At 40.2% G+C, this 27,137-nt stretch overlaps 1 protein-coding gene across 6 annotated transcripts in view; it reads left to right on the top strand.

Annotated features, from left to right (window-relative positions):
* LOC143039895 (glycerol kinase 5) overlaps nt 1-27,137 on the top strand; it is a 474,671-nt gene that overhangs the window by 397,956 nt on the left and 49,578 nt on the right. For 5 of the 6 annotated variants that reach the window (XR_012967672.1, XM_076210228.1, XM_076210230.1 and 2 more), the window contains 2 exons: nt 11,111-11,205; nt 11,406-11,569. The exons of the other annotated variant lie outside the window; for it this stretch is intronic. Coding sequence is in view for 4 of the 5 variants with exons in the window: in XM_076210228.1 (XP_076066343.1) it covers nt 11,111-11,205; nt 11,406-11,569 (259 nt within the window). In the remaining variant the exon portion in view is untranslated. The remainder of the gene's footprint in view (nt 1-11,110; nt 11,206-11,405; nt 11,570-27,137) is intronic. 6 annotated transcript variants of the gene reach the window in all.

The raw sequence follows: 27,137 nt of genomic DNA, 5'->3' as shown, positions 1-27,137 counted from the left end.
TTTGTGCTGGTCACTGGTCCCATATTGCACTGATGTGTAGTCTTGCAAGGCCATGTTGACCTCTGCACATATGGTGGGTGGACAGCAGCCACGTGATCCTTTGCGACTCGCTCACGCCATGACCCCTTGTCAGTCCCCCTGTGGTTTTCACACTTCTCATGAGCACTTGCTCGATCAGAAGATTTGTGGACAAGCCGGCCCAGTACCGATGTGAGCGCCGCACTACGTGATATCCATTCTGGAACTGGTGGTGGACCTCGGGATGCTGAATAGACAGTTGTGCCAGTCGCTGCAGGTAGACATAAATAGATTTGGTGTAGAGATTGTGGCCTGCAGCTGCCAGGTAGGGCAACATGTCGTGCAAAGCATGCACGTGCAGACGCCAGTCACCAGTGCGTTCCGACCTCAGGAATGTCCTCAGTATGTCAATCATGTCCATGTATTGCAGCCATAGCTGTGCAGTACGCAGATGCTTCATTGATTGTCGGGCAACATTCAAGATGTCACGAACAGAGTCCAGAACCGGAGCTGAAAGGATATCTTCGTTGGAACACTCACCCTTCATCAATGAATCATACAGGTCTCACAGCTCACACAGGTCAATTGGTCCAGCTCCCACACTTTGTGACCCTGACTCGGTATCATGTGGATCCATGGCTGCCTGTGCATCATCTATGCTTTGCATTATCTCGTCTTCACTTGGTTCGTCATCTCCTACAGTGCCCTGAGGACCATCATCCTTAGCCTGCGAACAAGTAGGCACTAGCGTACCAAGTATCCTTTCTGCGAGGAGAGTGTTCAGTGCTGCATCAACCAAGAGATGCCCACAGATAGCTCGGTCATATGCCTTGCCAGACAGCATGTGCGTTACAGTGTTCTCGGCATACACCAGTTCCAGAACAGAGCGCAGTCCAGATCCTGACATGATATTTCCAATACTCCCCAAGAAGCTCATCAACGTGTGGAAGCCCCCCATGCACAGTACAATCTTACGCAAGTCACTGCCCTCCGATTGACTTTCGATGATGGTAAGCGCCTTCCACCAAAGTGGTTGGTCAAATGTGATGATGACCTTTGCGTTGTACTGTTTGGCGTGCTCAGATAGAAATGTCAATGTTGAATAGATATAAGTTGGATCACTGTTGTTCATGTCGATCATGGGAAGCAGGAAGACTGTAGACTGACCTGGATGTAAACCAGTGTGCACGGCTTGCATCGTGCCAGACCATGCTGGTCATGGTTAGCGCAATGTGAGGGACAGCTTCCAGAGGAGGTCAAGGTTGGTAGATCTGTCCTTTTCCATCTCATCTTGTAGAACCTTATACCTCAGAGTATCTAGCCCATCGCAAGGTGATGTCAGATGTCGGATGTTTATTAGGCCCACAGCTACAACATCCTTCAGTGTCACAGACACACGTGGCACTCTTGTTGATGTCCGGGTACCTGGAGTGACAGACGCAATCATTCCCATCCCGTGGAATGTGTTGAGGCCATCTATTGTATGGATGTTGTGATCGACATTGTCTGCCATATATTGGATGACCTGCTCTGGCCGGTAGATTGGTATGTCTTTCCCTTGTACAACTGCTGCACTCCATTCACACCTTTGTATCTCACGATAAGAACCGCAATATCCGTGGGCATGAAGCGTGTCGATCAAGAACTTTGATTCAAAATTATGGTGCATCTGTACACCCAGTCCTATCTGTAAGGGTGCCAGCAGCACTCGGGGCCGAATTGCCTGCATGATAGCTTGCCCTAGAGAACCGACTTTTCTATCAGCATCTCGGCCCACAAAGAGTGTTTGAAGAAGGAGTTTTAGTGATTCAGGTAGGAATGACATGGCTTCTTCTGTTGAGGACATTTCAGTTGTACATGGGTACATATCTATCGACTGTTGTACGGATTTCACATCACTTTTGATCAGTTTTGCTGCCGTCTTAATCAGTCTCATCTTCTCAGCTTCAGATGATGTCTCTTTGGCCTTTGATGGAATTCGTGAATGATCGCAGAGGCCCTGTGGCGAAAGGTCACAACATTCTCTTTGCCATTTATTTCTGCGATGGTGATATCCTGACCAAAGTGCTTTTGGATACATTCCTTCATGTAGGTGAATCCATAAGGTGTGCAATCAGTTCCAAGAAGAAATTCCCCCATTTTCTCTATGAGATCTGGTATCGTTGTCTGTTCCTCGTCATTGGCTTTGAAGTACTCTACGACTTTTATGAATACATCATTCCGTGTGTCATCAGCCGGTCTACCATACTTAGGTCGCTTGCTTGGCACTGTAAGGAACTGGCGTGGAATCTGCTTCCCAGTTCTGAAGTTTATGCTACATATATTATGATAGACTGCGTCAGTGGCATGCAAGTCCTGGACGAATTCTACTCGAGCCTTTTCTGTCTCTGACCATGCATCATTACGTTCAACACAGCTCTCTGTAACCTTCTTCTGGAAGTCCATTGTTTGGACTGGTATAAGTTTATGCATTTTTTGTCTGCCCTGGTACTTGTCTGGTGTTCCACAGAACAAACAGTGTTCGCTGTAGTTAAATGCAGAACTGGCAGATCGACGCGCACGCACAGTGCCGCTGAAACCACCAGTACAGTCATATCCCCGTTTTCTGATGTCTCGCTCAATAGATAGTTGGGAGCAGAAGTCCTTCCTGCATTTGGTGTGTACAACTTGTCCAGGTGTGACACTGATATCAGCCTGCCGTAGGTCATTTGCCTTGCTTATTCCATCACACCCCTTGGCACCTAATTTCGTGGTTTGTTCGCAGTTGCCGAGAGACTCGCTGCAGAAAACGCAATCGTCCATGCTACTGGTTAACCTGAAAAGAAAATAACAAAAGGCTATTAGACGTTAATTATCTCAATTTATTTATTTGATAATCAAAATTTTTGACATCTTTTGAGAAATGTGAAAGAAATAACAAAAGCACTGTTATAACAAAAAATGTTATGCCATTTCTATTAGCGTATTTTCGTGCATAACTTTCAAAAAGTGATTGCTTGAAATGAATGTGTTCCAATGCCTCGAATTTCCTTGACTTTTACTATGTTATTACATGGGTCAAAAGAAGCAAAAATGCCAAGTTTCATTACTATTGCAATTTGTGGTGGGTATATCCATAAAATGACTGGCCTATAACTGCTTTTGATAGTATCTCCTCAGCTATCATTGAGTTCTTAGTTTGATTTTCAGTGGTCTATGTTGTTTTTCTTTTAAGTATTTGCCCATCCTGTGAATCTCATCAATCGGGGGTTGCCGATTTAATGAAGCGGCCTTGCTGTGGATGTGCTGTGCCTTGTGACACTGCCTCTGACCCAGGGCAGTGGACAAGGTGCAGGGATGACCCGTCATCCAGGAGGTGCTAAGATGGGAGAGAGGGTGGAGGGGAGTGGAATGTATTTAGAGATGGAATGGGTGGGAATGGTTTTATGCCTTTTTCTTTTTGGCTACCTCCCTTGTAAGGGGGGAAAAAGCCTTGGTATATATATGTTTTTTATGTCCTCATGTGTTTCTCTTGTCCCAATTTAGTAAGTTCTCTCTATCAAGGACTTCCATGTCATTCATGAATCTGTAGATGGTCAGTAGGTTGACATTGCATATTCCAGTTTTGGTCTAATCAGTGTAACTAGTATTTTCTTTACCATTTCTTCATGTAGTCAAAGGCTACTTTAATTGATCCTAACAAGTTAAAAGTTTCTCCGACTAATTTGTTGATATATTTGTCTGGTGTGATGTCATTGGAGATAGTTACTCCTAGGTCCCTTTCCAAGTTTACTTTTTTAACTGCCTTTGTACCAATTTTATATTGACCTGATATTCTATTTTTGCTTTTTCCAAATTCTTTTATACTACATTTCTTGATGTTGAAATTTACTTCACACTTGTGACTCCATTTCCAGACTTTATCCAGGTCTTCTTGAAAAGATTTGCATTTTTCCTCTGTAATTACTCTCTTTAATAGTTTTGCATCATCTGCAAAGAAGTTCATACAACATTCGATGCCTTCATCCATATCAATTATATAAATAGCGAACATTATCGGAGCCAATACAGAGCCTTGGGGGACTCCGCTTATCATATCTTCCCAATTTGAGTTCTTGTCTATAAGTACCACCCCTCATTTTTCTTCCGTTTAAGAAATCTTTCATCCATTCCAATAATTTTCCTTGTATTCCACTTATCGTTTCAATTTTTCATAGCTTTTTATATGGTACTTTGTCATAAGCCTTTTGTAAGTGTAAGAATGCACAATCTGCCCATCTGTCTCCTTGTATTATTTCTATTAATCTTGAGTAAAAGCATATTAAGCAAATTTGTAGTACATGATCTTCCACTTCTAAAACCAAGTTGTATGGGATTTAGTATTTTGTACACTTCCAAGTGTTTAATTGATTTATTTTTTATAACTTTTTCGCATATTTTTGCTATTGTGCTTGTAAGGGATACCGGTCTATAGTTTTTTTTTTTTTTTTTTTGTCTCCTCCTTTGTATATTGGTACAATATTTGTATTTTTCCAATCCTGTGGTACTTTTCCTTTGAGTGAGAAGTCAGTTATCTTGTGTGTTTTGTCTGTAAGTTCATCTATACATTCATTCAATATCCAGTTTGCAATTCCATCAGGCCCATATGACTTTCTGACATAAAATTTCTTTATTTGGTCCCTTATTTCTTTCTACATCACTGTTATTTCTTTCATTTTGGGGGATCTTTCTTGCTGTCCTTCATCCCAAATTTGTGAACTTTCAATTGTAAATACAGACCTAAAATGCCTGGTTAGTACTTCAGCCATTTCTACATCTTCTACATATTCTTTATTTCCTTCATGCAGTTTCACTACTTCATGTTTGTCCTTTAGTTTGTCATTTACATATCTGTAAAATAGGTTGGGCTTTGCATTTGTCTATTATATCTTTTTCATAGTTTCTTTTTTATTCCCTACATATATCTATATATTCATTTTTCAGTTTGATCGCAGAGGCCCTGTGGCGAAAGGTCACAACATTCTCTTTGCCATTTATTTCTGCGATGGTGATATCCTGACCAAAGTGCTTTTGGATACATTCCTTCATGTAGGTGAATCCATAAGGTGTGCAATCAGTTCCAAGAAGAAATTCCCCCATTTTCTCTATGAGATCTGGTATCGTTGTCTGTTCCTCGTCATTGGCTTTGAAGTACTCTACGACTTTTATGAATACATCATTCCGTGTGTCATCAGCCGGTCTACCATACTTAGGTCGCTTGCTTGGCACTGTAAGGAACTGGCGTGGAATCTGCTTCCCAGTTCTGAAGTTTATGCTACATATATTATGATAGACTGCGTCAGTGGCATGCAAGTCCTGGACGAATTCTACTCGAGCCTTTTCTGTCTCTGACCATGCATCATTACGTTCAACACAGCTCTCTGTAACCTTCTTCTGGAAGTCCATTGTTTGGACTGGTATAAGTTTATGCATTTTTTGTCTGCCCTGGTACTTGTCTGGTGTTCCACAGAACAAACAGTGTTCGCTGTAGTTAAATGCAGAACTGGCAGATCGACGCGCACGCACAGTGCCGCTGAAACCACCAGTACAGTCATATCCCCGTTTTCTGATGTCTCGCTCAATAGATAGTTGGGAGCAGAAGTCCTTCCTGCATTTGGTGTGTACAACTTGTCCAGGTGTGACACTGATATCAGCCTGCCGTAGGTCATTTGCCTTGCTTATTCCATCACACCCCTTGGCACCTAATTTCGTGGTTTGTTCGCAGTTGCCGAGAGACTCGCTGCAGAAAACGCAATCGTCCATGCTACTGGTTAACCTGAAAAGAAAATAACAAAAGGCTATTAGACGTTAATTATCTCAATTTATTTATTTGATAATCAAAATTTTTGACATCTTTTGAGAAATGTGAAAGAAATAACAAAAGCACTGTTATAACAAAAAATGTTATGCCATTTCTATTAGCGTATTTTCGTGCATAACTTTCAAAAAGTGATTGCTTGAAATGAATGTGTTCCAATGCCTCGAATTTCCTTGACTTTTACTATGTTATTACATGGGTCAAAAGAAGCAAAAATGCCAAGTTTCATTACTATTGCAATTTGTGGTGGGTATATCCATAAAATGACTGGCCTATAACTGCTTTTGATAGTATCTCCTCAGCTATCATTGAGTTCTTAGTTTGATTTTCAGTGGTCTATGTTGTTTTTCTTTTAAGTATTTGCCCATCCTGTGAATCTCATCAATCGGGGGTTGCCGATTTAATGAAGCGGCCTTGCTGTGGATGTGCTGTGCCTTGTGACACTGCCTCTGACCCAGGGCAGTGGACAAGGTGCAGGGATGACCCGTCATCCAGGAGGTGCTAAGATGGGAGAGAGGGTGGAGGGGAGTGGAATGTATTTAGAGATGGAATGGGTGGGAATGGTTTTATGCCTTTTTCTTTTTGGCTACCTCCCTTGTAAGGGGGGAAAAAGCCTTGGTATATATATATGTTTTTTATGTCCTCATGTGTTTCTCTTGTCCCAATTTAGTAAGTTCTCTCTATCAAGGACTTCCATGTCATTCATGAATCTGTAGATGGTCAGTAGGTTGACATTGCATATTCCAGTTTTGGTCTAATCAGTGTAACTAGTATTTTCTTTACCATTTCTTCATGTAGTCAAAGGCTACTTTAATTGATCCTAACAAGTTAAAAGTTTCTCCGACTAATTTGTTGATATATTTGTCTGGTGTGATGTCATTGGAGATAGTTACTCCTAGGTCCCTTTCCAAGTTTACTTTTTTAACTTCCTTTGTACCAATTTTATATTGACCTGATATTCTATTTTTGCTTTTTCCAAATTCTTTTATACTACATTTCTTGATGTTGAAATTTACTTCACACTTGTGACTCCATTTCCAGACTTTATCCAGGTCTTCTTGAAAAGATTTGCATTTTTCCTCTGTAATTACTCTCTTTAATAGTTTTGCATCATCTGCAAAGAAGTTCATACAACATTCGATGCCTTCATCCATATCAATTATATAAATAGCGAACATTATCGGAGCCAATACAGAGCCTTGGGGGACTCCGCTTATCATATCTTCCCAATTTGAGTTCTTGTCTATAAGTACCACCCCTCATTTTTCTTCCGTTTAAGAAATCTTTCATCCATTCCAATAATTTTCCTTGTATTCCACTTATCGTTTCAATTTTTCATAGCTTTTTATATGGTACTTTGTCATAAGCCTTTTGTAAGTGTAAGAATGCACAATCTGCCCATCTGTCTCCTTGTATTATTTCTATTAATCTTGAGTAAAAGCATATTAAGCAAATTTGTAGTACATGATCTTCCACTTCTAAAACCAAGTTGTATGGGATTTAGTATTTTGTACACTTCCAAGTGTTTAATTGATTTATTTTTTATAACTTTTTCGCATATTTTTGCTATTGTGCTTGTAAGGGATACCGGTCTATAGTTTTTTTTTTTTTTTTTTTTGTCTCCTCCTTTGTATATTGGTACAATATTTGTATTTTTCCAATCCTGTGGTACTTTTCCTTTGAGTGAGAAGTCAGTTATCTTGTGTGTTTTGTCTGTAAGTTCATCTATACATTCATTCAATATCCAGTTTGCAATTCCATCAGGCCCATATGACTTTCTGACATAAAATTTCTTTATTTGGTCCCTTATTTCTTTCTACATCACTGTTATTTCTTTCATTTTGGGGGATCTTTCTTGCTGTCCTTCATCCCAAATTTGTGAACTTTCAATTGTAAATACAGACCTAAAATGCCTGGTTAGTACTTCAGCCATTTCTACATCTTCTACATATTCTTTATTTCCTTCATGCAGTTTCACTACTTCATGTTTGTCCTTTAGTTTGTCATTTACATATCTGTAAAATAGGTTGGGCTTTGCATTTGTCTATTATATCTTTTTCATAGTTTCTTTTTTATTCCCTACATATATCTATATATTCATTTTTCAGTTTGATATATGTTTGCCTTTTTTTTTTTCCATTTTTTCTAGGCTTTGTCTCTTCTATCTTTAGCATCACTACACTTTTTGTTGTACCAACACTTTATGTAAGCCCTTTTTTGTTTCTTCTCAGGTACATATTTATCTGTTCCCTCCTTGCATTTTTTTTTTTTTTTTTTTTTTTTCAAATATGTTCCATTTCACTTCCATCTTTGTTTCTTTATTTGAACATTTTTCCCAGTTAGCATTTTGAAAAAAATTCTAAAGTTTTACAAAGTCTGTTTTGATGTACATTAATCTTCCATCTCTATATTTCTCATTTCTTCTCGCATCATTTTGTTCTTTAAGTTCAAACTATTAGTAGGTGGTCACTCTTCCCAATTGGTGTCTTGTAATTCGTTTTGTCCATGATTGCAGGCTCAGAAATGAATATCAAGTCTAGTCTTGATGTTTCTTCATTATTTCTATATCTGGTATTTTCCTTGACCCATTGAGTCAACATATAATCAATGGTCAAATCCAGTAGAATGTTGCCCCAGAGTTCCTCTCCACCTTTTATTGTCAACTCTTCCCAATTTATTTCTTTTGAGTTAAAGTCACCCACAATTACTATGTTTCCTCCATCTATCAGTACCACAGATAATTCATTCTTTGTGTTTTCCAGTAATTTTGAATGATTGATGTCAGACCAAGCATGTGTTTTTGGGGGCACATATACTACTATAAATTTTCTGCTTTTTATAATACTATTTTCAACTTTAATCATGATCATTTGCACATTCTCTTTACCTTCTGTTATCACATTTAAGTTAACAGCATGACTCCCTCCTGTTTATCCATTCTATTTTTCGACCAATGGTTGTATAGACCTTATCCCATCATACTTGATAATATAGGACCTTTCAATTTTGTCTCCACAATTCCCATTATGTCTGGTTTCTGAATTAACAAATAGTCGTTTAATTCATTTATTCCAGAAATAATACCATCCATGTTTGTGCATGCCTCTTGTAACTTTTTCTTTTCTTCTCTTTTTTTGGTTTATGTTTCCATTTTTCTGATGTACCATTTTCTTAGCCTCAGATCCAGTACACTCCAAAAAAAAACTTTTTTTTTTTTTCAGTCTCTATTCTTCTTCTCATTTTTTTCATTAGCTTCATTTCTTAGTGCCTTATCTTTCTCTATTTCATCATTCATTTCCTTTTTTATTCACACATTTTTGTAATTTTCACAGTTAGCTAGTTTTGCTGCTTTCGATAGTGTCCCTTCAGCTATCATTTGAGTCCTTAGTTTGATTTTCATTGGCCTATAGTTTTTTTTTCTTTAGAGCATGTGCCCATTCTATGCACATCGTCGATTTCTTTCTCTAACTCTTGACCCTAGTCCTGAACCACTTTCACTGTTTCCTTCACAAATCCTTTTCTTTTTCTCTTTGGTATTTGTGTATGTTATGTTTTTCTTTGATACCATGATGGTCTTGGATCATGTGTTGAACTAGTGATCAACAGCTATTACCTTCCTGGATGAAAGTGGAAAGCTCATATATAGCCTGATCTATGGGTAATAGGTAATACTGTAACCATATCAATACACACCCTGAACTCCACGGCTACCAGAGTTGGATTTTTTTTTTTTTTTTTTTTTTTTTTTCCCTCTCCAACCCGGAGTGTGACTTAAACTCTGATCACTGAATTAGCAATTGAGAATGATACCACTGCACTGTCAAGCTGTGCTCCCTCTTAATAAATGGGGTGGCCTACTCAAGGTATACACTTGTCCTTTACCCATCACAAACACATCAAAAATCCATTTGTTATCCCATGTATCTTAGCTCTTCGTGGATGAAGGGTCATTACTGTTCCTTGCCCACTGCTTAGGTAAGAAGCAATACTGCAAATTACAATACCATCACTGCCAGGCCCAACAGCTGAGGCTTGTTTACCCCCATTACTTGATTACATAGCAAGCACCCCTCCCATCCACTTGAGAAATTACAGATTAGACAAGAAGAAAATCGTTTGCACTGCATCAATTTCTCATCCCTTCATAACCACTCTTCCATACCCTTCCCTGCTCAATAGACATTCCCTAGTACCTAAGGCCCTCCTCACCTCATCTATCCATAGTATTCTTGGTTTTCACCTCATATTCACTCCCTCCACTTTTTGCTAACCTTTCTTTACTCATTCTTTTCATATTGTCTCATCAGCCTTGTCTGCCAGCTTTCTTTTCAACCCTGCTTTATGCCTCACCTCCTCATATTCATACATATATACATATACCAAGGCTTTTTCCCCCTTACAAGGGAGGTAGCCAAAAAGGAAAAGGCATAAAATCATTCCCACCCATTCCATCCCTGAATACAGTCCACACTCCTCCACCCTCCCTTCCATCTTAGCACCTCCTGGATGACGGGTCATTCCTGCACCTTGTCCACTGCCCTGGGTCAGAAGCAGTGTCACAAGACACAGCACATCCACAGCAAGGCAGCTTCATTAAATCGGCGACCTCCCCTCTCCGTCCCCCCATGCATAAAAGGAGAAGACGGGGAGAAATCCCTTCGGGCTGCGTCAAATTTTGCTCACACATACCTTACCCCCCATTCCCCGTCCATTCCACCTCATGCATCACAACATCATCCATATACAACATTCATCTATCTATATAAAACACAAGTTTTTTTCCCTCTTGAAGGAGGTAGCCAACCAACACCCATTTGTTTCCCTTTTAAAAATCTCTTATCTCTTTAAGGATGAAAGGCCCTGCTTCATATTCATAATAGCAAAATAAGTTTACTACCTTGTATTCATACTAATAAAAGCCAGATTGATATATAAATTAAGAACTTTACTATTTGTTATTATTTTTGGTTGAGGGGAAGCTCGCTGGGTGTGTGTGTTAGGGTGTTGTTACTTGTAGCAAAGTTCGAGGGGATGGCGGTTCAAATCCTGCCACCGGCAAAGTTGAACCAAGGGCATGTTTCATTAAATTCCATGCTACAAAGCCCTCTGTAAGGGCCACCATCCTAGCCTTCTGATGGGAGGAGTTTGTGATGCTAAACCATATCACTTATTATTATTATTATTATTATTATTATTATTATTATTATTGTTATTTCATTAATTAATTTTTTCATTCTTTTTCCTCCTCAAATGAAGGACTTTATGAAGATGAACAAGAAACAAGTGCTCTGGCAGAGGGCGTGGAAGATTCAGAAGGAGTATTCTTCATCCCTGCCTTTGAAGGACTGCAGGTAATTAACTAATTTTGAATGTTAAATTACTTTTCTGATAGAGATAACCTGTGTAAAGAATTGCAGTTGTAGTGAGATATATTTTTATATAACTTGCTAGATAACAAAATTATATTTTCAATATAAATTATATGAATATCATTTAATTTTGACTTCATGATGCTAGTAATTATCATTCATAAATTTTTTTTATTGTATAGGCTCCAGTCAATGATGCTAGTGCCACAGGAGGATTCATTGGCCTATCAGCCTCTACAAAGCGAGAACACATGATCCGTGCAATGCTTGAATCACTTGCCTTTAGAGTTAACCTGATATTTACAACACTACGAAAAGAAGTGCATCATAATCTCTTGGATTTCAGGTAGTGTGGAAATGAGGTTAGAAAAGTCAGGAATGGGTGAAAAATACAAGAAAGGGTCTGATGGAAGGATGGAGTTGACAGGATTTTGGTAATAGAATTAGGAAAGGAAGAAGAAAACATGTGTTTGTGGGCCAGGAGGCGAGGCACTAGGCAAGAGGTTAACCTCTTCCCTGTTGCTTGTTACTTACTCTTTGTAGCACTAGGTCATTTTGTTCAGTAGTGTGGTAACTCCTCAGTAGTGAAGGTGTTAAAGGTATTCACTGTAGGCAAGCTGTAAGAATTAATTGGTTAGTTGCATTTTTAGTCATCAAGCAAATGTTTTTGTTTTTGTATTTGTAAATGAGAGTTTAGACCAATGTTACCTTATTGGCAAATTTCTTTGCTTGGTGCTCTGCAAACCCCAACTTTTGTCCTCTAAATAACTTTTCAACAGCTGCATATGTGGTTGATGGCACATAGGTATTTGTGATGTATATTCTTGTGATTGTATTGCACTTGTCTATCTCTATAAGAAGGTCCTCTTCTCTTGTATAAGAGAGGTAGCCAGCCAAGGCATGAACCCACTCCCACCCATTTCACTCCCATCCACCACCCATTATTTCCCTCTCATCATGGATGAAGGGCTATTCCTGTCTCTTGCCCACCATATGGGTCAAAAGCAACACAGCAAGAACACAGCTCATCCACAGCAGGGCTGCTGCATTTACATGGCAACCCTTCCTCCTTGTCTCCCATGCAAAAAGTAGAGACGACTGGGAGAAAATCATTTGGGCTTTGTGTAAATGTCATCCATACACAACCATTTTTGACTCACACCTATCCCCTACTGTCTCCCTTCCTTGCTCAACAGACATTTCCATCTTACTCAGTGCTCCTTTCACCCCATTTATCCATATCATCCTAGGTTGTCCCCTCAAGTTCACTTCATCCACCTCTGCTTTCCACACTTTATGGTAATCTTTCTTCACTCATTCTTCCCATGTGCCCAAACCGTCCCTATAATCTTTCATCAGACCTATCTGCCAGCTCCCTTTCTACCCCCACTCTCCTCCTCACCCCTTATCATTTGTATAGTAATTATTTCTACAGTAGTGTCTGATTATTTAGTTTCTTGTATTATGTTGGAGAATTGTGTGTTTTTGTGTGCACTGTAAGTATTGAAATTCCAGTTTTGTGTTTTGTCCTGTTTGATTGTGGTGTAGTGTGAAAGATAATGTATTCTACAGTGAGAGTTTTGTTTTATATAATTAAGTAAGAGTTGCCTTTGATAAGATAAGAGGGAGGGAGTTAGGTGAATGGGAATGGAATATGTGGGGATGGAATGGGTGGGAGTGGATTTTATGCCTTTGTTTTTTGGCTACTTCCCTTGTTAGGGGGAAAGAACCTTATATATATATATATATATATATATATATATATAAGGTTCTTTCCCCCGTCTGGGGTATTGGCTGCTTGTTATTGTGGCAAAGTAGCAAGCAGTCGATACTTTAGGGTCTATATGGGGCGCCCCTACGGACCAGAGCCACACATCATTTTGTCTATGATAGAAGAAATTCTGTTCATAGAGAAATGATGACACTTTTATGCTACGACTGTCCCTCTGTTATGCTGTCCCCCAACCCCTTGTTGCTGTCCTGTACCATTTCTCTGAGTATTCTCTTTCTGTGATGGGGGAATTCCCTGTGGTGGGGGAAAAGAATACTGCCACCAAGTTTCCCACTTGGATCGTAAGAGGCGAGAAGAAAGGGACGGGGAGAGGGACTAGGCATCCTTCTCCCTGTAGCCCCAAGGGGCAGATTCCTAAAACGAAAAGGAAAGGCATAAGGGGTGCTGGAGGGCCTCGGGCCAGCACCCTAAGGTTTGGGTCTTTTAATGTGCGTGGATGTGGTACAGATGAGAGTAAAAGGGAAGAGATAGGTAGTATGTTTGTGAGAAGAAAGATGGATGTGTTGGCTTTGAGTGAAACTAAGTTGAAAGGGAAGGGTGAGTGTAAGTTTGGGAGTGTAAGTGGGAGGTTATCAGGAGTGAAGAGAGGGCAAGGGAGGGAAGGGGTGGCTATTCTAGGAAGTGAGGAGATAGGTAAACGTGTAGTGGAGTGGAAGGAGGTTTCCTCAAGGATAATGTGGATGAAGGTGAAACTGGGAAAGGAGATGTGGGTCTTTGTAAGTGCATATGGGCCTGGCAGTGAGAAGAGCATGGAAGAAAGGGAGGCCTTTTGGATAGATTTAAATGAGTGCATAGAGGGTTTAGGAAGAAATGTCAATGTAATAGTACTGGGAGACCTTAATGCTAGGGTGGGAAATGGTCCAATCGATGGAGTGGTTGGGAAGTGTGGAGTTCCAGGAAAGAATCGTAGTGGAGAGTTGATGGTGGAAATGTGTCTAGAAAGAGAGTTGATGATAGCAAATACAGTGTTTCGGAAGAAAGTCAAGCATAAGTACACATGGGAGAGGGTGGTGGAGGGAAGGGTGGTAGATAGAGCGCTAATGGATTATGTAGTGGTAAATAGGATTATGATAGGAAGAGTTAAGGATGTACATGTGCTAAGGGGAGAGGGTGGGGGAATATCAGATCATTTTTTGGTGGAAGGTAAGCTGAGAGTGGAGGATAGATGGAGAAGGAGGAAAGGGACAAAAGGTAGGGAGGTTCTTAGAGTGAACTCCTTGAATGAAAAGGAAAAGGAGAAGGAGTACGAAAAGAAGCTGAAGGAGGAGTGGGAGGGAGTAAAGGATAGAGCAGAGATGGGTGTGGAGGAGGAATGGGGATGGTTCAAGGAGGGAGTCTTAAAGTGTGCAAGGATGGTGTGTGGAACAAGAAGGACAGGGGGAAATAGAAGAAAGGGTAGTGAATGGTGGGATGAGGAAACAAAGAAGGTTGTAGAAGAGAAGAAGCGAGCTTTCACAGATTGGTTACAAAAGAGGACAGGGGAGTCATATGAGACGTACAAAGAAAAGAAAAGAGAAGTAAAGCAAAAGGTAAAGGAGGCAAAGAGGAGAGCAGATGTGAAATGGGGTAGGAGTATGACAGAAAATTTTGAAAGTAATAAAAAGATGTTTTGGAAAGAAATTAAGAGAGGAAGAGGAGGCGAATCAAGTAGGGAAGAAAAGGTAAAAGGTACAGATGGAGAGATGATAATGGAAGAGATGGCAGTGAGGGGAAGATGGGCAGAATATTTTAGGGAGTTGCTGAATGTGAAGGAAGATAGGGAAGGAAAGATAGCTGCAGTGGGAAATGCGAAGAAAATGAGAGTGATGAGTGAGGAGAATGGAGGAGAAATAAGGAAGGATGAGGTGAAGGCAGTTGTAAAGATGATGAAAGCAGGTAAGGCACCTGGTCTGGATGGATGTCATGCAGAATGTCTGAAAAAGGGAGGTTCAGTGATGGTGGACTGGTTGGTGAGGTTATTTAATGTTTGCTGGAGAGAGGGTAGAGTACCGGAGGACTGGAGTAGTGCCTGTATAGTTCCTCTTTACAAGGGAAAAGGGGACAAGTGTGAATGTAGTAATTTCAGAGGGATTAGCCTGTTGAGTGTAGTAGGGAAGGCTTATGGGAGGATCTTAATTGAGAGGATTAGGAGAGGAACAGAAGGAGTAATTGGTGAGGAACAGTGTGGATTTAGGACGGGTAGAGGTTGTGTAGATCAGATCTTTGTGGTAAGACAGATATGTGAGAAAGCTATAGGAAAGGGGAAGGATGTTTTTTGGGCTTTTATGGATCTGGAAAAAGCTTATGATAGGGTAGACAGAAAGGCACTGTGGGAGGTTATGCAGATTTATGGGATAGGAGGAAAGCTTTTGGGAGCTGTCAAGAGTTTTTATGAGAGTAGTAGAGCATGTGTTAGGATTAGAAATGGAGAGAGTGAGTGGTTTGAAGTAAAGGTGGGACTTCGTCAAGGATGCGTTATGTCGCCCTGGCTGTTCAACTTATACATGGATGGAGTGGTGCGAGAGGTGAATGCTAGGGTAGTGAGTCAGGGATTGGAGATGGTTAAAGAAAATGGAGAAAAGTGGGAGGTGAGCCAGCTGTTGTTTGCGGACGACACTGCGCTTGTGGCAGAGTCAGAGGAGGGATTGAGGAAGCTGGTGGCAGAGTTTGGGAGAGTATGTGATAGAAGAAAGCTAAAGATAAATGTGGGTAAAAGTAAGTTGATGAGATGTACAAGGGGTGAAAGTGGCAGTAGACTGGAAGTGAACATTAAGGGAGAGCGACTGGAGGAAGTGGATAGTTTTAGATACTTGGGTGCAAGTGTAGCAGGAAAAGGTGGTGGTAGAATGTAGATTGAGAGAAGCGAGTAAATGCCTTGGTGGTTTAAAGAGTGTAATGAGGAATAGACAATTGGGAATGGATGCGAAGAGGAGACTGTATGAAGGAGTGATTGTGCCAACAGCACTGTATGGGGCAGAAACGTGGAACATAAGAGAAGAAGAGAGAAGGAGTTTGAATGTGTTTGAGATGAGATGTCTGAGAAGTATGGTGGGGGTTACTAGGCTGGATAGAGTGAGAAATGAGGAGGTGAGGAGGAGAACAGGGGTAAAAAAGGATTTGGGAGATAGGGTTGATGAAAGAATATTAGGATGGTTTGGACACATGGAAAGAATGAGTGAAGAAAGACTAGTAAAAGAGGTATGGAAGGCAGATGTGGAGGGAGTGAACATGAGGGGACGTCCTAGGATGAGGTGGATGGATGGGGTGAAGGGGGCTTTGGGGAAGAGGGGAATGTCTGTTGAGGAAGGAAGGGAGAGGACGGAAGACAGAGGTGAGTGGAGAATGGTTGTATATGGATGATGTTGTGACTGCATGAGGAGGAATGGGCAGGGGGGTGGGGGGTGGGGTAGTATGTGTGAGTAAATTTTGACGCAGCCCGAAGGGATTTCTCCCCGTCCTTGCCTTATATGCAAAGGGGGACGGAGAGGGGGGGTCGCCGATTAAATGAAGCGGCCTTGCTGTGGATGTGCTGTGTCTTGCGACACTGCTTCTGACCCAGGGCGGTGGGCAGGGTGCAGGGATGACCCGTCATCCAGGAGGTGCTCAGATGAGAGGAAGGGTGGGAGGGGTGTGGAGTGTATTTAGGGATGAAATGGGTGGGAGTGTTTTTATGCCTTTCCCTTTTTGGCTACCTCCCTTGGAAGGGGGAAAAAGCCTTGGTATATGTATGTATATATATATATATATATATATATATATATATATGTAAGATTTGCCTCAAATTTCATTAAGTGGAAAACCTGCAGCCTCACAGTGGCTGGCAACAGCCCCTGGGCCCTTCCACAGATCTCTCTGGAAAGAAACTTTGGATTGTTGCCTGTGTTGTACCAGTGTGGAACTGTTTCTGTCACCAGCAGCTGAAAGTGGTATGAGCAGGAGAGGAGCAGTCCCTGGTTGTCTGCTGTCCATATGTGTAGAGTTATAAGAAATACAACTGAAATTGATGAGGAGATCTCGGGCCCAGTCCAAAGACTGAGTGTCAGCCCCTCAGGGCTGCACCTCCTGATAGAGGTGAGGGGGTTGCTGGGTTTTGAAAATGAGAAGATTTGCTGTCCATCTTGCAGTACAACCACTTTGTCTCTTGTATTAGCGCTATGTGTAAGAATTGCTGCTGCTCTGCATGGTTGTTTGTAAGGCCAATGATGTTTATTTAAAGCATGTTTAGGCAGTGTTTGCTTAGTGTTAACTTGTTTTTGGTTAAATACAAGAGATAGGTATGAGTGGAGAATATTTGTAAATGGATGAAAAATTGATGTGGCCCAAAGGGATTTCTTTTTGTCTGCTCTTATTTCTCCAAATGGATGAGGGGAGAGAATTGCCATGTAATGAAGTAATTTGGGTAAACTAGTTTTGTCAATTGGGCCTTGCTGTGCAGGTACTGTGTCTTGCTGCATTGCTTCTATTCCAAGCAGTGGGTAGGGGATAGGAATGACCCTTTGTTCACGAGGATTGATGTTGGAAGGGACAACAAATGTGATTTAGATGGTTGTGTGATAGGTGGATGGTGGGTGTATCACTTGACTAGGCCACCTTCCTTCCTTATGAGGGAGGGGAAAGGACCTTTGGTATATGTATGTGTCTGCCTTGAATTGGCCATCTCCCTCATAAGGGGGAAAGGGCCTTTGCTACAAGTATGTGTGTATGTTTTTGGTTGAGAGTTTGGGTGTATGCAGGCAGCAGATCCAATTTTTTGTGTAATGTTTAGTGTTTGCAAATGTAGTGCCTTCTCCCTTCCCTCTTTTCTCCTTCTCTCTCTTTCTCACTTTCTGTGTCTCTGTCTATCTCTCCTTCTCTCTCTCTCCTTTTCTTTCTCTGTTTCTTTCTCCTTCTTCCTTTCTTTCCCCCTCCTTTTCCTTCTCTTTCCCCCTTCTCACTCTCCCTCTCTCCCACTCTTTCCTTCTCCCACTCTTAACTTCTCCCACTCTCTGCTTCTCCCTCTCCCCTTCTCTCTCTTTGTCTCTTCCTCTATTTCTCTCTCCCTCCCTCTCCCTCACTTTCACCCTCCCCCTCCCTCACTTTCACCCTCCCCCTCCCTCTCTTCTACTCTCTCCTTCTTCCCCTGTCCCACTCTCTCCTTCTCCCTCTCCCCCTTCTCTCTCTCTGTCTCTTTCTCCATTTCTCTCTCTTTCTCTTCCCTCTTTCGTTTTCCTCCCCCTTCCCCCTCTCCTGTTCTGCCCCCATCCCCATCTCTCTTTCTTCCCGCTCTCCTTCTATCTCTCTCTTCTCTCTCTCCCTCTGTCTATCCTCCCCCCTTCTATCTCTCTCTTCTATCTCTCTCTCTCCCCTTCTTTTTCTCCCTTCCTCTCTCCACTTTCACCCTCCCCCTCCCTCTCTTCTACTCTCTCCTTCTTCCCCTCTCCCACTCTCTCCTTCTCCCTCTCCCCTTCTATCTATCTCTCTCTCTCTCTCTTTCTCTCTCATTCTCTTCCCTCTTTCGTTTTCCTCCCCCTTCCCCCTTCCTGTTCTGCCCCCATCCCCATCTCTCTCTCTTCCCTCTCTCCTTCTATCTCTCTCTTCTCTCTCTCCCTCTGTCTATCCTCCCCCCCTTCTATCTCTCTCTCTCCTCTCTCCCCTTCTTTTTCTCCCTTCCTCCCTCCCCCTCTCCCCCCTTTCTCTTCCTCCCTCTCTCCCTCCCTCTCTTCTTCTCTCTCCCTCCCTCTATCTCTCCCTCCCTCCCTCTATCTCTCCCTCCCTCCCCCTCTCTCCCTCCCTCTCTCTCCCTCCATCTCTCTCCCTCCATCTCTCTCCCTCTCTCTCTCTTTCTCTCTCTCTCTCTATCTCTATCCCACTCTCTTTATCTCTCTTCCTCTCTTTCCCATGCTTTCTCTCTCTTCCACTCTCTCCCACTCTTCCCTCTTCCACTCTCTCTCTCCCACTCTTTTGCTCTCTCTCTCTCTCTCTCTCTCTCTCTCTCTCTCTCTCTCTCTCTCTCTCTCACGACGCCAGATAACCTTTAATCAATCAATCTCTCTCTCTCTCTCTCTCTCTCTCTCTCTCTGTGTGACAACAGCAGGACACACAGATGGTGGCAGTGGTGGGATATGATAGCACAGGAGCAGGTTTAGGTGGTTTTCCTTTCATTTGAGTACATTTCAAGCAATTGTCTATATATGCCTATATATCTTTCTTCATACCTGGTCAAAAGTACTTAAGTTGTGCTTGTCTATAAGTTTTATCCTTTCCTGGATGTGAACTACAATCACTATCATAAAGTAATTTCAATACCTCTTGTACAAGAGTTTGTGTAATCACCAATTTCATCAATCTGTTCAATTCAGGAAGAAATGGATTTGGGAAAGAAATATAAAAGTCAACTAGGTCCTACTAGTTGTCCTGAGTTGGATGAAACCTTAGTTTCATTACTAATGAAGCACCATAAAGCAATTGCTTTGCTGGGGTATGCCTTGGGCAAGACAACTGTTTTAAGACATCAGATCAAATTACCTCCTATTTATATACCTGCCTACAGATTACCACATTCCAAACTAGCCATTGTAGATAAATTGATCACTGAAATGTTATTGCAGGATATAATTGAACCTAGTGTAAGTGAATGGAACCCTTGATCCTGGTGCCAAAATCAGACAGTACCATGTGACCAGTTTGACAATAAGGAATCGAATAAACAGACTATACCTGGCAGATTACTGTCACTGGTAATAGCAGACATCTTTTGTAGTTTGGGTACTGAGAATAGGTATTTTAGCACTGTAGATATCAAATCTGCATTCTGGCAGATTCATGAGATTGTACAGCATTTTCCACACCAATGGGGCACTATGCATTCATACAAATGCCATTTGGGTTATGTAATAGTCCATTAACTTAGATTAATGAATACAATTCTTGATGGGTTGTCAGGAAACAAACACTGCCAATGTATTTCTAGATGACATTTTAATAGTTTCCCAAACAGTGGCTTAACACTTTAAGAAATTAGATTTGGTATTTTCAAGACTAGTTGAAGCAGGATAAAAAGTATGATATTGGACTCGGATTTATAAGACAAACAAGAACATGGTAGTAATATTAGTGATTAGTACTTATTAAAGACATAATCTAAAGGTACACAAATAGGATATTTTTAGGTTTGTACAAAACCTATTTAGATTATAAATGAGAGTATTGAGGAGTAGAAAATTCATTTGGTTTAAAACTTTGCTAGTTGTAACATTGACCACAGATCCTGTATCAATAAATACTTGAATAGGTTTATTGAACACAACCCGCAATGAAGGGTCCTACAGAAGTCCTTCCAATTGTATTAGTCAATTTACAATTGTCTCTCTCTTTCTCTTTGTTTCACACATATACAAGCGTTGGACCTACAAAAGGCATTTGATAAGGTACCACACAAGAAACTAATAAGGAAGATAGAGTCAATAGGTGGCATCAGAGGAAAATTATTGGAATGGATGAAAGACTTCCTGACTGGGAGGAAAATGAGAGTAGTAATTAGAGATAAATTCTCAAATTGGGAAGAAATTATAAGTGGTGTCCCGCAGGGATCAGTACTGGCCCCGATCATCTTTGCCATGTACATAAATGACATGGATGAAGAAGTAGAGTGTTATATGAATTTCTTTGCGGACGATGCAAAAATACTAAAGAAGGTAAGAACTGAGGAGGATTGCAACTCATTACAATAAGATTTGGACAAGATCTGGAAATGGACTCAAAAGTGGGAAGAAATGTAATATAATGGAATTTGGAAAAGTAAAAACAGAATATCGAGAGATTATAAAATTGGTGAAGAAGACGTCAAAAAAGTAAACTCGGAAAAAGACCTTGGAGTGATGATCAGTGGTGCCAATTCACAGAGGCGAAAACAAGGAAACGCCACTGAATTATAGGCCAGTATCACTGACTAGCACAATAGTGAAATTATGTGAGAGATGAACATTCTGACAGTTTGGCTTCAGATCTGGAAGGTCATGTTTGTCAAACCTTTTAAGCTTTTACTTGAGTGATTGTTGCACTGCAAGAAAGAGGTGGGTGGACTGTGTGTACCTGGATCTAGAGAAAGCATTTGATAAAGCCTATCAGGCAAAGCCAGATGACAATAATTGCCAGTTGAATAGACAGGGAAAGCAAAACTATTCAGGGTCACAGTAGAGGCAAGACATCACTGGTTTCAACTTTTGGAGAGAGTCAGATAAGGAAAATAGTGGTCGTCATCTCTAAGTCACTTATGATAAGAAACAAAAGACCAAAATTGATTTCTAGTTTCTTATCACAAAGTGTTGTCTTCTATTGCTGAAGCAACACTAATAATAGAAGATTTTGAAAGTTTCACACCCAAAAAGGTTAGGAAGTCCACTGAAAAAATTAATATATTGCAGGGAATGAATTTGAAAAAGAAGATAGATTACATATCAGATACTCTACCATGGAGGTGAAATTCTTACAGAGATGAAAAGGTTTAGAGACTCATCTCACATGAGGCTAGATTGCATGATCTGGAGCAAAAACTTGAGCAAGAAAAGGAAACAAACCTGGCTCGGAAAACAGACTGATAAATTGAGAAGGGAAAATGAAATTGACAAATAAATGAAAAGGTCTTAACACCATAGAGGAAAAAGAGGATAGGCCAACAATAAATGAGGATAGGAGAGATAGAGTAATCTTGGACTCCTTTGGTATGATGATGCCTACATAGGCATCATGAGGTGTTAGTGGGTATATGAGGATGCTGGCATTGGTGTCTTAATTATATATATTTTGTAGTTGTAGCTCAATGACTCCCATATTTGATGAACTGGCTTGATCATATTTTCTGTGGTTATTAGTATTCAGAGTGAAAGAGAATGAGTAATACAGCGGTAACTTTATATTTTATAAATGTGAGTATTGTGGCACATTATCAAATCATCACACATCTGGCAGCTGATGCTGACCACGAGAATTGAACTGGTATTGAAAAAGTTAAAGAGATCATGGAGCAACAGGAAAGAGGTAACCTAGGAGAAGGATTAGGCATGGTTATAAAAGAAAGAGAATCTGTTGTCACAGGTGTTGTAGACAAGTCTAGATGAGTCTTACTCTTTGAATGCCAAGAAGAATGCAACATCCCATGGAAGTTACCCCAAAAACAAGAAATGCAAATGATTGGGGAAATTACATCAACAACTCAGGGAAGGATTTGGATGTAACAGACCAGATTAATAGCATGTAAAGGTTAGGTAAGCATAAGAGAAAATGTGCATGTCCAATGAAAATAAAATTCAAGTCACAAGTCATGTCAAAAGAAATAATCAGCAAGTCTTGGAAGTTAGCATGAGAAGAAAATAGAAAAAAAAAATATTAGGAAAGATGCTAACAAAGAGGAATGAGCAAAGACATGAAAGCTCTTAGAGGAAGCCAAAGTCAAAAATGATAAGATCAAAGAAGAAAAAGAGCAGCTATTTTGGTGTATTGTCAGTCAGAAGGTGAAGAATGGTTTCTAAGAAAACAGGAGGGCAGTATCGCAAAGGAAACAATATAAGGAAACTTAGAATAGCATATGCTATTGTTGATGGTTTACTATCAGCTAGGTTGGAGATAAATGACTACTTACGGATAAATGAGCCTGATATTTTGTGTTAAGTATAGACTAAACTCTCAAAAAATGTAGATATACAGTTGGGGAACAACAGATACATCTGGAGAAGAGACAGAAAAGATAAAAATGGTGGAGGAGCAGTGGAGGGGTAATGTTTGTGGTGAGAAGTGACATAAAGGTGGGAGAAGCAAATCCGAGTGAAGGCAAGGCTGAAGCAATTCACCAAAAGGGCACAAAAGAAACTTAACGGTGACATATGTTCCCCCCAAGACAAGAGATTGGAATGCAACTGAATATCAAGAAATGTTATTGGGTACAGCTTTCCTAAAGAAAAATATTGAACAAAGTAGCAATTAAGTCCTTGCTGGAGATTTTAATAGCGGTGAGGTCCACTGGGAGGAATGGGAAGCAAGTAGCAAAGCAGATTCCTGGAGAAATACCCTGTTGAGTATTGCAATGGAGAATACATTGATCCAATGGGTAAAGGAAGTGACCTGGGTAAGAGGAGAAGACACTCCCACAAGATTAGGTCGATTACTAACCAAAGAGCCAGACATCAGCTCATTGAACTACCTTTGCACAGTAGGAAAAAGTGACCATGTTACAATTGAATTTCAGCTGGAGGATGAGGAGACTGGTTTTTAGGAAGGCAGATTACTTAGGGTTGGAAAAATCTTTGAAAAAACAATGAGGAATTTATGAATACCACAGGAATGAGGAAACGGGAAATCTTTCCTGATATTTACATAGGGAGAGTGAACAAACATGTGCCAAAGCCTAGAGAAAGGAAGAAGCAGAAGCAGGACTGGTTTAACAAAATGTATGAGACTGCAAAAAAGGCCAGGGATGTGGCATAGGGAAAATGGAAGAAGAAAAGAAGCAATAAAACAAAAGAAGCTTCCAAACAAGCTAGGAATGACTACAAAAATTCACAGGAAGAAAGCAATTTTGAATGAGGTGTAGTAGGTAAATGCAAAGATGAACCAAAACTGTTATAAAATGGTAAATTGAGACAAAAGGAAGAAATCACCAAGTTAACCACTTCAGTATTTTGCCTAGTTGTATCATATAGGAAGGGAGCTATGTTCATGGTGACCCATCTTTGTATGTTTCAGCATCAAGTTGTTGTTTTTTCGTAAAATCTTGAATAGTGTTTGCACACACTGTTTCTTTATCTACATTATTCCAGAAATCCAGCACTCTGTGTGGAAAGCTACTGAGTACTATTATTTTATATATATATATATATATATATATATATATATTTTCAGATCTCTTCTATAGTTATCCTTTTTGGGTTTCTTTTTATGTTCTCTTGTTTTTCCATTGTCCCATTTTAGTAAATCCCTCCTATCAAGGATTTCCATTCCTTTCATGATTCTATAGATAGTAGATCTCTTTCTCTTTGCTCCAGTGTTGGTAATTCCAATTTGGATAATCTTTGTTCGTATGATGACACCTGTATTTACCTAGTTGTATTATACGGGAAGGGAGCTATGCTCGTGGTGATCCGTCTTTCTCTCAGCATCAAGTTTTTTTTCTTAAAATCTTGTATAGTGTTTGCACACACTGTTTCGTTGTCTAATTTATTCCATGTATCTATCACTCTGTGTGGGAAGCTGTTCCTTTTTAAATTTCTTCTGTAACTATCTTTTTTTAGTTTCTTTTCGTGTCCTCTCGTTTTACTGTTGTCCCATATTAACAAGTCATCCCTATCTAAAACTTCCATTCCTTTCATTATTCTGTAGATAGTCAGCAGGTCACCTCTTTCTCTTCTCTGTTTCAAAGTTGGTAGTTCTAATGTGGAGAGTCTTTGCTCATATGTTAGTTCGGAAAGAGTTGGTGCTAGTTTGGTTGTTGCTCTTTGTAACCTTTCTAGTTTTTTAATGTTCTTTTTGGTACTGGGTGTCCATAGTGCTGCTGCGTACTCAAGTTTTGGTCTTATTAGTGTAGTTAGGATTTCCTTTATCATTTCTTCGTCCAAATAGGCAAACGCCACTTTGATTGATCTCAATAAATTGTAGGTTTCTCAAAATATTTTGTTAATATGCTTATCTGGTGTCATGTCCTTGCCAGTCATCACTCCAAGATCTTTCTCTGAGTTTACTTTTTTCACCTTTTCTTCACCAATTTTGTAATCTTTTGATATTCTGTTTCTACTCTTTCCAAATTCCATTATACTACATTTCTTGATATTGAATTTTACTTCCCACTTTTGGGTCCAATTCCAGATCTTGTCCAAATCTTGTTGCAATGAGCTGCAGTCTTCCTCCGTTTTTACCTTCTTTAGTATCTTTGCATCATCTGCAAAGAAATTCATATAACACTACACCTTCATCCATGTCATTAATGTAAATGGCAAACATGATCGGGGCCGGTACTGATCCATGCCGGGCACCGCTTTTCACTTCTTCCCAGTTTGAGAATTTTTCTCTAATTACAACTCTGTGTAGGCATCATGTGGCGCATGTTACATTGAGGATGTCAGTGTCATTGTCTTGATTATATATATATATATATATATATATATATTGTAGTTGTACATTAGTTACCCCTGGATTCTGTGAATGGTTTGATCATGTTTTCTGTTTATTATTACTTATAGTAAAAGAGAACAGGTAATACAACAATGACTATATTTTATAATGCGAGTATTGTGATGCATCGTACATGTGGCAGTTGATGCTGCACGCCTGAGTTTGACTCATACTGGAGTGGTTAATAGTGGGTGGTGAGGTCAATGGAAAACAAGAGGACACGAAAAGAAACTAAAAAAAGATAATTACAGAAGAGATCTGAAAAAAATAGCTTCCCACACAGTGATAGATACTTGGAACAAATTAGACAAAGAAATAGTGTGTGCAAACACTATTCAAGATTTTAAGAAAAAACTTAATGCTGAGAGATACAAAGACGGGTCACCACGAGCATAGCTCCCTTCCCGTATAATACAACTAGGTAAATAGGGTATGCAAAAACTGTATATGAATTTTAGGGCAAACTGCAAGATACAAAGATGGGACATCACGAGTGTAGCTCCCCTTCCCATAAGATACAACTAGGTAAATAAATACACTTGGTATTCTTTTTCTCCCTCTCCCTTTTATTTGCCCCTGAATTGCAAGTCCTTTTGCCTCCTCTCCCTTGCTCATAGTCCCATAAATGAGATTTGTGTTAGTTCCATTGGAAGTGGTGCCTGAAATTTCAGTTTATTGGAATTTAAATATCTATCAATTTTAGTTATGGTTGGGTGATGGGAGGTAAATTGTACAAAGTCATCTCTGTTCTAGAGCAGTTACACTAAACTGTATTCCTTTGAATAATCTTCACATGTTTTTCTTAAAGGTTAATTATCCTTATTACTTATAAGCACCACAACATTTATGTGCCTTGACCTAGTTCCCCTTTGCAATAGTGATCCTCAGCAAGTTGAAATCAGCCATTAACCAGAACAAAATCCATAAAATCTCAAAGTTAAAAGGGATTGTAAAAATATTGATATTTTCCCAGTATTCCTCCTCAGCTGGAACACTATTTATGATACCTGCCCCAGGTTACTAAAGCTGCTTCCAAGGATCTATGCTACCTGCATGGGTGGCAAGGGCTTCTTGTGATGGTTTGGCATCCAATTCCTTCCATGATGAGGGTTGTGGGGTGGTCCAATGGTGTAGACTCTACCACATCAGGACCTCCACAAACACAACCCACTACACTACACAGCAGAACACCCACAATTGCCAAGAAACATCAAAACAACAACCAAATACCTATATCATGCACAAGTACTCTCTCATCTTCCACACCACCAGAAATCCGCCTCTAGAAGTATATTTGTAATAATATTGCACAATGCTCCATCAACAAACTGAAAGATAACACATTGCTGCATGCCCGACCCCTTGACATCCAACCCTTTGAATCTTCTCTCCCCTGAGAGGACAGAGTCTACCTGGCCAGACTGTGGTGCGGCTAACATCCAGTCCTTCAAAATTACCAAAGGAAGCTGGATGACTACATCACAGATAACTGTCTAGGATTAACACTTCACCCCATACTATACAACATATGAAAGACTGCATTGTACACAATTATGTATGCCAACAGCACACCATATGTGTGGAAATCCCAATTCAGCCATGGCATTCCTCAGGGAGACAGGATTATTTGCCAGACACAGACAGTCGAAGGACAACAACAACAACAGTGTTTGTGAGGAATATCATAATGTTAAAGGGGTTTCAGTGTTTGAATTACCATTGACCTATTTTAAGTTACCAAATTTTTATTTTAGATTTTTAAATAAAAATTTAGTTTATGTGTGAATTATCTTTTAATATTTCACTCACTTCATGATTATTATTAGATTTGATAAAATGCTTAGTAGTATTTCAAGCTCTACCCATTAATCCCTTCAATACATTTCATACTTGTTATTGTTTGTATTTTGAGTGTCACATTTCCCCTTCAAGAGAGATATAGGGCAGTGGATAGATTGATTGTCAGGTTTTTTTATTTGGATGAAGTGGATGCAAGACTGGAGGG

Source organism: Oratosquilla oratoria, chromosome 27, assembly GCF_046742065.1.
Source record: "Oratosquilla oratoria isolate Oo_2021 chromosome 27, ASM4674206v1, whole genome shotgun sequence".
Taxonomy (NCBI): domain Eukaryota; kingdom Metazoa; phylum Arthropoda; class Malacostraca; order Stomatopoda; family Squillidae; genus Oratosquilla; species Oratosquilla oratoria.
Note: the sequence above shows the minus strand (reverse complement) of the source record. Positions and strands in the feature narration are given on the sequence as shown.